This window comes from Monodon monoceros, unplaced genomic scaffold (assembly GCF_005190385.1).
Source record: "Monodon monoceros isolate NGI ecotype Baffin Bay Population unplaced genomic scaffold, NGI_Narwhal_1 Super_Scaffold_21, whole genome shotgun sequence".
Classification (NCBI taxonomy): domain Eukaryota; kingdom Metazoa; phylum Chordata; class Mammalia; order Artiodactyla; family Monodontidae; genus Monodon; species Monodon monoceros.
The window spans coordinates 152,154,001-152,170,562 of record NW_021703778.1 but is presented as its reverse complement, the minus strand read 5'-3'; the positions used below and the strand labels follow the sequence as shown (position 1 = coordinate 152,170,562).

General features: G+C 36.6%; 1 protein-coding gene across 2 annotated transcripts in view; it reads left to right on the top strand.

Annotated features, from left to right (window-relative positions):
- Positions 1–16,562, top strand: part of CEP128 (centrosomal protein 128) — a 433,475-nt gene that overhangs the window by 175,204 nt on the left and 241,709 nt on the right. For both annotated transcript variants that reach the window (XM_029239363.1, XM_029239364.1), the window contains 2 exons: positions 6,623–6,799; positions 11,536–11,595. In XM_029239363.1, the coding sequence (XP_029095196.1) occupies positions 6,623–6,799; positions 11,536–11,595 (237 nt within the window). The remainder of the gene's footprint in view (positions 1–6,622; positions 6,800–11,535; positions 11,596–16,562) is intronic.

Sequence of the window (16,562 nt, the reverse complement as noted above, 5' to 3'; positions counted from 1 at the left end):
ATGTGAGACACTCTATTAGATGCTGTGATTTTTTTCTCTTTTTTTAAATTTACTTTTTATTGAGCTAACATTGGTTTACAACATTATATAAATTTCATGTGTACGACTCTCTACTTTTATATACACTGCAGTGTGCTCACCACCAAAAAGTTAGTTTCCATCTGTTGCCATACAGTTGATTACCCTTTACCCATTTTGCCCTCCCCACCAGTCTTCTCCCTCTGGTAACTATTACTTTGTTCCCTGTATCTATATGTTTGTTTTTGCTTGTTCACTTATTTTATTTTGTTTGTTTTTTATATTCCACATATGAGTGAAATCATACGGTATTTGTCTTTTTCTGATTTGTTTCACTTAGCATAATACCTTCAAGTTCCATCTACGTTGTTGCAAATGGCAAGATTTCATCTTTTTTTATCTATGAGAAGTATTTCATTTTGTGTCTGTGTGCACACACACACACCACATCTTCTTTATCCATTTATCTGTTTATGGGCGTGTAGGTTGTTTTCCATATCATGGCTATTGTACATAACGCTACAATGAACATAGGCGTGCATGTATCTTTTCTAATTAGTGTTTTTGTTTTCTTCGGATGAATACCTAGAAGTGGGATAGTTGGATCATATGGTAGTTCTATTCTTAATTTTTTGAGGAACCTCTATACTGTTTTCCATAGTGGCTACACCAGTTTACATTTCCACCATCATTGTACGAGGGGTGCTGAGATATTTAAATGAAGAGGAATAAGATCTTTGCCCTAGAGGAACTCACAGTCTGTTGAGGTGACAGACATAAAAGACACACAGAGTAGTAAGTGCTACAGCAGAAGCTCATACAAAGTGCCACAGGAACATAGAGAAGGAACACCTAGTATTCCTAAGAACTGAGGTTACCTGCCATTGCTATAATAATCATGTGAGTGATGAAGTAGGTGCATGTTATTGGACGTTCATAACAAGTAAAAAATTCAGTTTATGACCTTCCCTTGTCCTCTTTATTCCAGAGTAGTGTTGGGTTCACAGAAGGCAAAGGATATACGGAGGTAGAATTCATGGGGACTCTTTCAAATTGATCTTAACTATTGATTTTAGAATTGTTGCTTTATTGTGGTTTTACAATATTTTTGTAAATATTGTGGTTTTAATTTTTTGATACCCATCTAAGTGTTTAATATATAGCCATAATTTTAAGAAATCCATACTCATGTACGATCTTCTGTTTTTAAGAAATGTTTGAAAAAAGTAGTTACATCTGTCAGCAATTAATGCATTATTTATTTCTTTGTTGGCTGTTTTGTCAGACAGCTTGAACTGCAGTATAGTAATTTTCCAGATTAAACTCTTTTCACATTTCCTATAATATCCATAGTAGATCCTTCTCTTTTAGTCATGCTGCAGTTTCTGCCTTGGTTGGCATTTCATATAGTATCTTAGCTTCCTTGCAGCTGAGTCAGCTCTGTTGGCAGAAGTAATGTGAGCCTTCTTTAGAGAGTCAGATAAATGGCTTCCAGACAGATCCAGTTTTTGTTCAGGATAGTTTCATAATTTGCCTTGTAATGCTAGTATCCTGGATTTAAGGCTTAGGCATGATAGTTATCTTGAGTTACAGAAATATTCTTCCTCAAAACTTTTTAGGTGATGTGTGCAGGACTATAGTTTCAATAAGCCATGCTTCCAGTAACTTTGAATTACATTGCATTAGTTTTAACTTCAGCCCTTAACTTTGATTTCTCTCTTACTGTTTACTCTCTCTCTGTCTCTCCCACCCCCTGCTCATGTATTATAGATGGCCTTGGGGCTGAAATATTGCACACTAATTCAAGTTAGTTTTCAGTAAAGGAAAAACATTAGCTTTGTAAATTAATGATTTATTTAGTGGTGTGAGTGTGATTTATTTGCTATAATGTTTCTCTTAAGGTGTGTGAAGAACTGTTTTCATTTTATGTAATAACCGTATTGGAAATAAAGTGGGTTTTCTGGAATACTTAAGACATTGAAGGAATCTCATAAGCTTTGGCCAAGGAGATAACATTTTGGACATGCTCTAGTTTTACTGAAGTTGTTCTATTTTCATTAAGATTGTGTCTCCTTGTAATCTTTATAGCCTTTGGGAGAGTGAATGTTCTAATTAGAGGAGCACTTCTTATCCTTTGAATTAAAGGTTCATTGATTAAGCTGTGTGTGTGTGTGCGCGTGTGCGTGTGTGTGTGTATGATGACATTGTAAGTAGTATGATTTTTGTTTCCTTTAGACACAAACGTCAACAATGTAAGCCTTTCCTGTCTTGAAGTGGAAGCTTCATGAAACCTCTTCTGTCTTAACTGTGGAACCGTACCTTGTTTAGTGTGGTATTAGGTATACTTTTGAACTGAAATCTAGAGCAGGTTTTATGTGTACACAGGTACATCTCCAGTGTAGAGGATGCAGTAGCCCCTAAAGGTTTAGGATACTGTGCATGCTTGATGGGTTTTTTCCCCCTTTTTTGTGGTCTATTCTGAATTTGCCAGTATGTCATATATTTTCATTTGCAGTGATAAGGCTTATTCAGAAATAGTTTTGAGTTATTCTTTCTACTTTATGACTACGTTAGCCCCCATATAAGCTACTGTTTTGCCCAAAGGCTTACTTTCAGCTTCAGGTTCAGAGGATTCACTGGTAAAATAACCACTCCACACTTTAATAAGCAAGAAATAAGGAAATTTATTATATTAGTAAGTTACAGTATGAGGACAAGCAATATATGTATATAGAGAGGTACATGTACATACATCACCAAATTGGGGAAGCCCCTACATTCAGATCCAAGCAGCGCTGGGAAATCCCTGGAACAGTGATCTGGAGTCCCAGTTGGAAGGCCCCGAGCAGTGCGTCCACCCCACGGCTGAGACTTCAGAGTACTGCTCAAAGGAGTCCTGCTCGTAACGCCAAGCCGCGGCTGATAATCACTAGCTTATGCGCAAATATGCAGCTCTGGCCATTATCAGAAATGCTTTGCGCTCTCTTCGTAAGTCTCGGAATGTCCGCTGAACTGGCCAGATTCCCAAGGCCCAGGAAGCTTCGTGACTTACTCCCTTCCTTATCTGTTGGTTTTCAGGCTTGCTAGCGCCATTTCTGCTGACCTACGTGGTCCAGCAGTTTGGCACGTAGCTCCCTTCAGGGTCTTTGTTTGGTCAGAGGCCTATTGTTGCCTCTGAAGCCTGAACAAGACTATTACCTTCCCTAACACCTACTGACAACTTTTTTGAGTTTTTCACATTGGCTTTCTAAACTTCAGTTTTAAGAACTCAACCTTTATAGCATTTCAGTAGAGAGCACTAGTAAGGGAGTTGGGACTCAGTTTACGGGTTATTGGCTCTTTGACTTCAGTCAAGTTGCTTTGTCTGAACTTTGGTTTCCTCATTTCATAAAATTAAGGGTTGGGTTTGTTTTCTAAGGTTCTTTCTCCAACTCAGTCATGGTCTAGGACTGATATCCCTTTTCTTGGATCATATAGACTGTCATAGTCAGCTTAGTCTATCCCCATCCCCCTACCCGCTGCAAAGAAACTCCTTATATTCCCAAGACCCAGGCATCTGTGTCCATTTACGCTGAAACATTGAAGTTGGACTATCTGTGTCTTCCATGTTTCTAAATAGTCTCTGAAATACCGCGTCTTACTTCTGGTTCTCTTGAAATATGATAGCGTTTTGTTAATGTTGCTGTAGAATTACTGCTCCCTCTGATTTCACTAGAAGACCAGGGAATAGCCATAATAGTGCCTAAATATTGTCACCTGCTTTTATTAATCTGTATGCCCCCAATGAGATGGTTGATTGAATTAATGTCAGCCAGTTTAACTTCCTCCCATAGAGTTAGCTGTGCTTGCTCCATTGGTAGAGCTATTTCTGAAACATGAAAGTGGGAGAAACAGCTAATTCTTTGGGTGCCATAATTAGTGTTTAGATTGATATTCTCAAGCCAGAAATTTCAAGGAGAAATTTGTTGGCTCTGTGAGAGCAAAAGCCTTATCTATCTCATTTACTCTATCCCTAGCATCCAGAAGAGTGTATTGCCATAGTAGGCCTTCCATAAAAATTTGTAGAATGAGTGAAGAAATCAAATTACAGTTGCTTAGGTACAGAATGGAAGAGCTTATTTAACTCTTAGATTTAGGGTCTTGAAGGACATGCAGAAAGGATGGAGGACCAGTATGATGCAGTGTCTGAAACCGAGTTAAATAAAAGAACCTGGACCTTTGCCTGGAACATCAGAAGATTCAGTAGGGGTGGAGGATTCATTTATTTACTTTAATTTTTGAGCATAGCACTTAGACTAATGGAAGGATTTTGCAGCTTTGTCAATTACTCTTTTCCTTGAAACTTGAGTTGGTCGTGTAGGTAGGGGTTGGATGACGATCTGTCAGAAATGTCAAAGAAGGAGATCCTGAAAGAACAGATAGTTGAACCCACTGCTCTCTAAGGTTTATGTGAGTTTATAGCTCTGTGAGTTTCACTTCAAAGGGAGATTGGACATGGTATGCTGTCTCACAGAGGATAGTGAAGTGGATAATGAAATTTTCAGCCTTTGTTAAAGTGATTTCAGCATTCTTAAGAACATCAAAATGTAGAAATAGTTTTGTCTTCTTTTTAATGAGGGAAGTAACAGAGAGCACAGAAAAGTGACAGTGGAAAAAGAAAGATGGCTGTGAGGGAAGAGAGAAAAGAAAGATCAATTAGAACATCCTGGTGAATTGTGTGGATTTCGAATATGAATAGTTGTCCCATAAGTATGTCAGCAACCCCTGATAGAGTGTTTTCTTTATTAATATTACATCAGCGAGAACACTGCAGGCCTATGTTTGTTTGGAGGCCTATGTTTGTATAGAGGAAACCTAGCACACTTCAGTGGCCTTTGAGTATATAGATCTCCATGGTAGTTGATGAAATGATCTTTACAGTATTGAATTTGTCTGCAAAAAATGTTTAAATCATGTATTTAGCAAAGTGGAGGAGTTTAAAGATGACTATAATCATGTTTTGTGGTCTCCTGAAATTATCAGTTTATTAAGGCAGACAGGTGCAAGACCAAATAATTATCGTATAGCTTAGTACATTTTTAAAAAAACTACACGATACATAATATACTGTGGAAACATTCTGCATTGGGAGACCAGGAAAGAAAGGAGACTGGGTCTTGAAGGATAAACTTTGAAGGATAAGATGTATAGGTGGGTAGGTACGTAACAACAATACCTACATTCTGATCCATATGGCAGTTATGGTTCTCACGGTAAGCTAATGTAGTTAATTGAGTGGTATTCTAGTGTGTGCATTTGTCTCTTGTGAGCTTAATGTACTCTACTGCTGAAACATGACTCAACTTGGAGTACCAAAAAGAAAAGAAAATCCAGCTCCTAGGTTTACAAAGCTGAGCTCCAGATTGGGATGATGTACTCATGAAGGTAAATGCTGTCTCATGACTGCCAGTTCCATTTTGAAATAGTGCAATTTCAGAGTGAGTTGTTCAGATGAGATGTGGGTGGAGGAGACATGTGTAGACCTACTTGAGAGCTGAAAGTAGTTAAAGTATGAGAGAGTGGAAAGGAGGGAGATGAGGCTGGAGAGAACGGCTGAAGACAGGTTGTGAAAGGACTCTGTTCTTTTGTGCAGAGGGTGTTCCTTTCATTTTTTAAAGTAAGTTGAATTGCAAGGAAATATCATGTATGATTATTCTGCTCGAATGCCATTCCACTTTTCATGATTACTTTTCATTGAAAAATTCTTTGTTATTTTAAATTCAAGCTGGTTTTTTGGCCGTATCATCTTCCTGCTTGTGTTGTATTTACTAGGGTAGGTAAAGACGATTAGGCTACTATGTAATGACTGAAGGCATAACTAGCCAGCCATCATGACTTTTTGGTCCACTGTTTATACTTAGAATTCTAGTGATTCTGTTATTTTCCTCCAAGCCTTGTGTAATACCACTTGAATTTCTCTAATAAATTTTCAATTAAATTGTGTAATCATAATGATTGAGAATTGTTTTGTCTAGGGGGGCCCCTAAGTCCTTGTAATCTCTTAAAGCAGCGGTCCCCAACCTTTTTGGCACCAGGGACCGTTTTCGTGCAAGATGTGGGGCAGGGGGAATGGTTCCGGCGGTAATGTGAGCAAAGGGGAGCGGCACTTGAAGCTTTGCTCACTCGCCCGCCGCTCACCTCCTGCTGTGCGGCCCGGTTTCTAACAGGCCGCGGACCGGTAACCGCCTGGGGGTTGGGGACCCCTGTCTTAAAGGGTTCTTTAGAAACCCCTTTTCATTAAGTATATTTGCTTACTTGAAAAGTACCTCCATCTTCTATCAAATTTTCATGACTCAAAGCATTTATGCAGTGTAACTGCATTTGAAAACATAGACATTTTAAAAAACTGTTTTAATGAGGTAAAGGTAGTAGTAACACTTTTTTTTTCTCCTGAAATGAAGAAGCACTGTCTTATTTGACATTTTGCCTTTTCTAGCGTTTTACTAATATTTATTGAAAGCTGTTTTCTAATACGCTTCTTTGAGTTGGCTGTACAGATACTACACGTGTTTCTTGTCTCCACTTAATAATTAACTTCTGTTTTTATTTCTTATCAATGCCTTAGGAAAAACATATAAACAATGAAGAAGAGCACTCAAGGAGGATGGAAGAGGCCAGATTGCAGCTCAAGGATCAACTTCTTTGTCTGGAGACTGAACAGGAATCCATTCTTGGTGTGATAGGAAAGGAAATTGATGCAGCTTGTAAAACCTTCTCCAGGGACTCAATGGAGAAATTGAAAGTAATTATGAGTTCTCATTGTGCCTTTCAGTTAGTTTCCTAATATATAATTATAAGAAGATTTTAATGCATGGTTACATGGTAGTCACATTTTTATTCCAGAGAGTTTTATGAAACAAAATAATATCTTGCATTTTTTAGAATGAGCTGTTTTATCTATTGTACATTCATGGTAAGAGATAGTATGCTTTTATTCCACTGAACTGCCTGTATCTCACTCTGTAAAAGAAAATGTCTTACAAGGGAAGCAACAGTTCTGACTAAAACAAAATCCTTCGAGTGAAGAAGCCTGGATTTTGAATATTTTATTATCACTGGTTATTTTTGTTGTTGTTAGTATATTACTGGCTAACATCTTTTGAGTACTAATTATATTACAGATACCGTGTAAGTAAGTACCGGTGTACGCATTCTCTCCCTTAATTGCTGAAACCACTCTATCCTTTAGGTACTCAGATTAAATCCATTTTAGAAAAGAGAAAACAAGGCTTGGAAGGGTTAAGTAACTTGCCCCTGGCCACGTATCTAGTCAAAAGCTAGAACTAGGACTTCAAACCTCGGGTGTCCAACTGTGGAGCTTAAACAAGTAACCACTATGCTATTTGCCTTCCCTATTTAAAAAAATTACATTTACTTTTGTTTTCCTATCTTTAAAATGGCTTATTGCTACTCAATATGTAGTCCTAGTGAAATGATAAATAAAAACATGTTAATCATGGATGTTCTTAATTCCTTGAAGGTAAGCACCTCTTCTGACTCTAGGTTCTAGTACTGCTGTGTTACATACAAAGAGCATTGCAGTGCTTTAATATGGTATAACCAGAATACATTATAATTTAGCCCATCATTTACCCCGTATTTATTTCATTTGATGATGTGACAGCACTCGAATTATGATATTATGCATAAAGGTTTTTCTAAACCTCTTCAGATGTTTCTTCTTATTATTTTGTCATTCATCTTTTTTCTCATATAAAATATTCTTCCCTTGGACTTTCCTGGTGGCACAGTGGTTAAGAATCCGCCTGCCAGTGCAGGGGATGCGGGTTTGAGCCCTGGTTCGGGAAGATCCCACATGCCGCGGAGCAGCTAAGCCCGTGTGCCACAACTACTGAGCCTGTGCTCTAGAGCCTGCGAGACACAACTACTGAAGCCTGCGTGCCTAGAGCACGTGCTCTGCAATAAGAGAAGCCACCACAGTGAGAAGCCCATGCACCGCAACGAAGAGTAGCCCTGGCTCGCCGCAACTAGATAAAGCTCGCGCACAGCAACGAAGATCTAATGCAGCCAAAATTAAATAAATTAATTAATTAAAAAAAAATACTCTTCCCTAAACTACTTTCCCCTCTTTCTTCCTGCTGTTCCTCTCTTCCTGCCCATCTTTTTTTTTTTTTCCTTAAGTAATGTTTTAAAGAAAATCAAATGATAATTCTACACTTGTGCCTTAGGATTCAACTTTAAAAGAAATATTTCAGCTGGTAGAATTTGGTGGAGTTGATGGAATTTCTACAATATATATTTTTATATACATTTTTTAAAAAGCCCAGACGTCAATTTGAGAGGACTCTGAGCCAAGTATGAGAAGTAATTGGCTTTAGGGGAAAACCAACTTTCAGTCCTGTTATAATGCTGGTTTATTCTTTTCCCTGTCGAATGATGCTTTATTTAGGACTTGTCTTGTTTACATATATTTAAAGCCTTGAAATCCTAATTTTATCACAAAGATGCACAGATTAACAATGCAGTATTTATTCTGTATTTAAGAATTTGTGTCAGGATGGCTTGTTTTCAGTCAAGTAGTGATGTAAAAATGGAAACATTTGGATTGTGTTATAAGATATATAAACCTTGTTATGGCCAATTACAGGCTAAAACATAGTGTGCAGATAGCAGATGGCTTAAATATTTTATTTCTTTATGAGGTTCAAATTATCCTTCCAATATTCTGAAAAGTACCCTATTCTTTAATAGGCTTTCAAGAATGCAGTGACTGTGGTAATAGGTCTTTACACCTCTTCCGCTAGAGAAAGACTAATTCAGTCTTAGTGATGGGTGGAAAGTAAATCTAAAAGAATGGAAATTCTATTAAGATTTTTTTTTAAGAATTCTTTTTTTTTCATTGTGGGTCTCTTTCCATTAATAACTTCTGTTGTTTCATTCCTATAAAATTGAAAAAAAAAAAAAAGAGGAATACTCAAGAACATAACACTTGCTCTCACCTCACAGAAACCACCAAGGTGTTTGTTAAAATAAAATTGATTCTTTGCTTTATAGTTCAGAAATATAGGGGAGATCGGTGGTCCTTGTAAAATGTTTTCAAAAATGGAATAATTCCAATTATTCCTGGTCATTTGTTCATTTTTGAAATATTGCTCATGAAATTTTCAGCCATTTTATGTAGAAAGTGACTGTCTATGGAATGGATTGCATAATAGATATGCAGCAAATGAGTCTGAGAAAAGTCTTTGGGAATATTGGCATTATTTCTCATTATATTTTCTTTTTTCAGTGCCATATTTATTGCTTATTCCACATTAGTAAGTGCATGCAGTGATTGAAAACCTATGGTTAGACACTTAATAAACCACCACTATTATGAAGCAATTAGAAAAGTGTCTGAATTAAAGATACAACATTTTCATTGACCAATCTTTGATAATTCCAGAGCTTTTCCCCTAACACTTGGTTTTAGCATTTATTTGTGGAGCATGAAGAGGATAGGCTTTGGACCAAGACAGATGGTGGGTTCAGATTGTTAATATATGACCTTGGATGAGTTATGTAATCTCTATTCTAAGAATTCATGTCCCATTTATAAGTTGGGTTATATGAAGATAAAGTAAAAATAGATATAGAAGGTGCACATCATAGTGTGAAGTATCTTGCACTTAGTAGATACTCAACTAATGATAGCTGTCCTTATTATGTAGAGCTTTTTTTGTAGTATACTCATTACCATGTATATGGCTTCTGTTTCTCTAATCATTTTATGACAAATGCCTGTTACAGTGCTCTTGTCATAATAGACTTTGAAGTGCATTTATTTATTTGTTTATTTATTTATTTATTTATTTTTGTGGTACACGGGTCTCTCACTGTTGTGGCCTCTCCCGTTGCGGAGCACAGGCTCCGGACGCGCAGGCTCAGCGGCCATGGCTCACGGGCCCAGCCGCTTCACGGCATGTGGGATCCTCCCGAACCGGGGCACGAACCCGTATCTCCTGCATCGGCAGGCAGACTCTCAACGACTGTGCCACCAGGGAAGCCCTGAAGTGTATTTATTGATGCTTATATCTTGATACGCAGTTAGTAGTGATAATGGTGTTCTGTATGCCTGACACTGTGCTAACACCCATTTTATTTAATTTATACCTTGGCCTGAGGAGGTAGTTTACTCACTTTACAGATGGTAACCTACAGCTTAGAGGAATTAAGTCACACCACTTATAAGTGATCAAGTGACTGTTCTTAAATACTAAACTATATATAAATTTGTAAAGCAAGTCACAAAATATGAACATTGTACTTATCTCAAATTATTTTGGACTTTAATCTTGAGCACTATACCTTAGATCACTGAAGACTTGAGACTATGACATAGATCAATGAAAAAGAATAATAAAAACATCATAATCAATGACAAATTGATGTTTACAAATATTCAACATGGTACAGAGGTAGAAGAGGAAGAAAACACTATGGACTAGAGTGATTAAGGGAAATCTCACTGAAAAGGCGAGCAAGGCACAAGAGTTGAGTGAGATTTAGATAATGAGAAACATGGATGAGGGAAAGGTTGGATATAAGAATATAATACTCTTGTATATGGCATGTAGTCAGCACTCATTATGCATTCATCATATGTCTAAATGAATTACCTAATGATATTCCTTAGGGGAATGATGTGCACACACATTAAGAAGTATAGAAGTACTTGAGAATAGGAATAGACATCTCTTGCAAAGGGATAGGATATTTTTAAGCAGAAAATTTCTAGGAAAAAGTGATGCAAAAATATCATAGGTAGCACAGAGTTCAAAGAAGGTAGGCACTGAGAAAATCTTGTGTTTAAAATTAGGAAGTCATTGACAACCTTTGAGTGTAGCTTTATCAGTAATAAGGCAGAACCAGAGGACAAGGGATTTTATAAATGAGTTGGTGTGAAGGTAGAATTTTGTTACCATCATGAATTACAAAGCGATGTTGGTATGAAGTCATATTGATTAGGTTCTGTCAGTTCTGCACAACCATTAATGAGACAAAATGGCCCGCATAGTATAAAATTAAAGAAGGAATGAGACAAAGAATTAGGTTTCTATGTAATTACATCTAACTCACTGTGAAATACATTACCTGGGACAAAACTGAGGAAAAGAAACAAACACAAATGAAATAAATTGGTTTAAATGAGGCTGCCTGCCATGCAGAACTCCATGGAATCAGACTCAGTGATTCAAGCAGTAATAGCACTTGAAAGGTGATTCATGTCTCTCTATGTGAGCTAAATATTTACTGTCAATACATACATACATACATGGATACATATATACATGCTTACATAAATAGGCATGTTAAATAAATAATGGTTTGGAATTGGTTTCATACTTGGTATGAACTTTCTTCTTTTTAAACCCTTAAGTTTAGACACTAAACTTTTGGATGTAATGGTGAAGAATTTTCATTTATGTAAGTTCACCTCAGAGAAGAATCTGATAGACGATTTCCTCTTTTTTGTAGGTTTTTTCATCTGGTCCTGATATTAATTATGACCCACATCGCTGGTTAGCAGAAAGCAAGGTAATTAATCTTTGAATCCTAAAGTTTTCATAATGTTTATGACATTCAAGGCATCCTATTTGGGCTAGTCATATATTTTGACATATAACTGAGCATATGAAAGCATAATACTTCATTGCTGGGAAAGATATCATTGTAATGCATTCCAGAAACTTCCATGTTCTTTTAGTTTAACATTTAAAAATTAGCTTAAATATATAGGCATGGAATGAGAGAATAAATGACAGTAAGTAAAACTGTTGAAATATCAGAATTAGACTGTCGGAGAGACAAATTCCTCTGCCTTTTCCTGGGGATAGGCCTTGTCTCTGGAGGTGCACAAAGGTCAGGGCAGCTGTAACCAACCTTCATTTACACATATATACTTATATTCTGATTCTGGAGGGTTAGCTCAAAGCCTGCCAAATCTCTTTGTGGCTCAAGCAAATCACTCATCTCTCTGGGTGTCTTTGTTTTCTCATTTACAAAATGGGAGGGGTAAACTTTGTGTTCTGAAGATAACTTTGCTGCTTCATGATTCTTTGGCATTATGATTTAAATTTAGTGGAAGGTAACCAAAAATAAATCAATTGAACAATTTGCTCATTTTAGCAAAAAAGATTCTTCTACACTGTGAGATAGTTATCAGCTATCTTCATAGATCAAATCAACTTAGAAATTCACTAATTGAAATATATAGAGAGTTATGAGCATATAAGATGTTGATACCTGTTTATTCAATTATCAATACTTAAGCACTTGCATTCCTTTTTAGAATAGTTTTTTTCAGCTTTAAATTACTAAAATCTTCCATCCCATTTAAATTCTATAAGAAAACCAACTGTACTATAAACCTCACCAATTGTGGTCCAACTTAGGATTTTATTGCAAGAAAGAAACTTTAAGTTTGTACAATATCCTTATTTAAAAATATGAGCAAAGTGAGGTTTCTGAGAAGGTATGTGACTTTCTCAGTGCCATATAAAGAGTGGGAAAATGTATTACATGCCATGTCAGATTCACAATTAGCATTCTTATTATTATGTGTATTACCATTTAAAGTCTTTGTTCATTCAGCCAAGATTTGTTGATTGAGTACTGTTTTGTATACAGACATTGGGGATATTAAGTAAGTGTTAGCAAGCTGTGAAAGTTAATAGGGAAAATGTAGATGTAAACAAATTTTAGAAATCCATAAAGTGTTTTATATTGTTATAGAAATATGTAAACATTGACAAAGGAACACAGAAGAAGGAAGAACTATGGTGTTCATGTTGGGAGGATGGGAGGGTATGACACTGCCAGCATGTCACAGAAGGCTTCTGCAGAAATACAATGTTTAAACTTAGTCATACACACAATATGTAGAAGTACTCTACTTGGCTAAGTATAACAGTGGCAAGAAGATGAATATTTGAGTCAACACAGATAAGGCCCTGAGATTTGTGAGTAAGGTACAGGTGGGAGGTGGTGCAAAAACAGAGTTCACTTTTGAAAACCAGATATTCATTAGAGAAGCCTCTTTAAAAAAAAATTCTTAATAAGAAACTAACAGTATTATGATTGAACATTGAAATTTACTCAGCCTTATAAAATTTTCTCTCCTACTTTAAATACAGTGATCCCGTGCATACCTAACCATTTTTGATAGAACTAAATGCAAACTTGTATTTATGCTACCTGTATAGTAAATTTAGAATAGACATGTTTTGCTGTCTCAGAATTTTTTAGATAGAAACTTCTTGTGCATTAATAAAGAATTTCTCTTTTTTTCCCAACTCCACAATTTTGACAACAGAGCAATGTACTTGGAATTTTCTTTCAAGTTAAAATCTTTATCATTTCTGAACAGAAAGCTTTCACTGCTGTTGTTCAATTAAATTATGAGAGCCAGAGATGACTCTTAATCATAGCTCTTTAATTTGGGAGCGAGTGAGCCGTTTTCCCTTATCATTTAATGGGATTGAACTTCCGATCAGACAAGTTTTAATACTGCATGAGGCAACTGTTCCTCTACAGTGTAGAAGGGTCATGATAAGCAATACTACGCTGACCAACTGACTAAGGAGGAATTGACTCTATTTACTAGAAAGATGGCTTAGGTTATTGATGGGCTACAATACTGTAATTCCCGTGAACTATGACTGGACAGCTCTATAAGTATTGAAGATAAGATCTGACATCAAAGGACAAAAACTATATGGAAAGTAAAATTGCTATTCAGCTAGTCCATGCTGACATCTTGCTGTATTAGAAGGACCTCTGATTGCATTTGGTAATTGTTTTCATAAATCTGCCAAATGAATTTCTTCTTTTAGTGTTAATTGTAGAAGAACTAAGGGACTGGGTGGGAATTGTGTCACTGTTGCTTGGTTGGCATTGGTGACATAACATAAACATGAAGCCCAACTAAGAGTTGGACCAGGTTCATAGATAAAATGACCAATAAAGGGTAAGAATAATACACTGCAGGGAGGAAGAGGGTTGAGGTGGTCGTTAAGTTATGCAAGGAGTTCCCATAGATAAAGGATTTGTGTTTATCATAAATCCTGACAAGGCATGCAGAGGCCAAATTTTATTCAGTTTAGCAGAGAATTTTCTAAGTAGCTACTATGCCCCAATTTTATATTACATGCTGTGGATATAACGAATGAATTAAAGAAATGATCCTTCCTCTTGAGGAACATGTTTTCTCTAGAAAAGTCGACACTTATATAGCTAATTTCAACATTATATGTAAGAGCTGTAACAGAGGTATGTAAAAGCTGCCTTGGAGGCTGATGTCGCAGATAAATCTTGAAGCCAGCCAGGTAAAGAGGAAGGAACATGCATACAGAGTAAACAATTGTAGGAATGGCCTGGAAGAGAAACAGCATGATAAATGCAAAAGAAACCCCAAGTGATTTGGCAGTACTACATACAGTATGGAAATGTGAGTCAGAGAATGTCAGGGATGAGGCTCCAGAAGGAGGGAGAGATTAGATCCATCAAGAAGAGCATTGTATGCCATTTTCAAAGGTTGGGTCAGCTCTGCATTTAGCGGGGAATCATGAAGGAGTTTTGAACAGGAGAGTGAAATGTTCATATTCATAGTTTAGAAGCATCACTCTGTTAGTGATGTGAAAGGTAGATTAGAGGTGGGAAGCCCAAAGGCAGGAACACCAGTTAAGAGGTCTTTGAGTGAGACCCAGGACTCTGGTTGAGGTAGGGTGAAAGTTTGAATTTAGGAAATTGTAGAGATTCAGAGGAAGGGACAGACTGAAGAAACATTTTGGTGACAGTATGCAAGTGATGTTTAATGTTATGTCAGAGGCTGATGGAGAAGGAGGTGTCCAGGATTTTCCATTTAAACTAGAAGACTACAGTCAAAGGTTAGTATTGGAATAGACAGACATGCAGGGTCCTAGGTAGGCAAGCTAGCAGAAGTATTGGAAGAGTTTCCACCACAGGGATTGATATCCAGAAAGTTCCATCTGGACAGGAATGCCTAAAGAGAAGCAGGGACAAAGGCATAGAGCAGAGTTTAGCTTCAAATCATGGAGAGAAATGAGAAGTAGCTAAGACACTTGCAGTGAGAAAGTAGGCACAAATCATCAAATCTAGAGCCATCAGGCAGTCACTTTCAGGATGGAACCACAATACTAGCAAGCATCACTCTTGATCCCAGATCTTAACTTATCATTTTATGATAGTGAATAAAAAAGCGAATGTCAACTGCTCTTCAGCACAATGCAGGAGTCTCAGTACTCTTTTGTTTAGAGAGCACATTTAATTCTGGGAGTCTGGTATTAATTATTCTCTTAAGATGCACAACGGTGTATCTTAGGAGAATTTACATGCTTCTTTGGCTCTGAAGATCTTTTCCTTCTTGGCCTTTATCCCACTGTATTGGAACTCCCATTTACTCTTCTCCTCTTTCTTTAATCTGTAAGCGTTATGAGGGGTGACCTGTGTCTATCCTGTTCCTATTGCATCTTTAGTGCTTACCACAGGCTTGGCTAAATGCTCAATAAATATTTTTTTTTAGAGAGTAATTAGCCTTGCTGCATTTTCCTACTCAGGTTACTTCCTCAGCTTAAATATCACCAATGAATAAATAACAAGCAGATTAGATTTCAGTAAATATATCAGTTCTCAAATATTGGTTTTCTTTGATCAGTACTGTAAATTTTAAGATTATATAAATAAGAAATATACTTCCAAGTTATTTGGGGATTTTCCTATATTATCCTATTTGGTATCATCCCAAAGAGTCACACTTTTTATAGTATCAATATAATGTGTTTCACGCATTGACAAGCATTTGCTTTTCCCTACTGTTTTTGCATTATAACTGAAGCAGCATTAGAGATTGTGAAGTTTGACTTTCTCATTTTGTAGATGAGAAACGGGTCCTGGGAGTTTTGAGTTTTATCTAAGGACATAAAACTAGTTTCTGAGAAGGGTTTGGGAACCTGGATCTCTGAACTCTGTGCCATTGTTTTTTTCTACTGATTGTGTGACCTACACTTGAATATAAACCTTACATTTATATATTGTCTTTTTAGTGATGTGGATTTTTTAAAAACAGTTATTGTGTGAGAAGTATTAGACCTACTGTATTTAATTCTTGTTGAAGGATGCAAATGACCATTTAGTATTTTATCGTTCCAGTGTAGACATCAAAATGTGACACAAATACTCAGGTATCTTCATTCACGTGGTGGAAATATCCTTACGTAGTATACAGGGAACAAACTCAGCTTAATTGGAGGAAGCATTTTGTATTTTTTAATATGTACTATGATTATGGGTATATTTCTTCCAGATTATTTTCAAACCAAGCAGAAAAGTGGAGAAAGTATAATTGAAAATTATATTCTGAGGTTGATTTAGATTTGAACTTTGCAGTTCTGGTTTAATTCTTGTTTTGGTGATCTAGCACATTTTAAAGAATTGCCATCCTCTTTATCTCTGGTTCTTACGTAAGCATTTTCTCTCAAAATTGT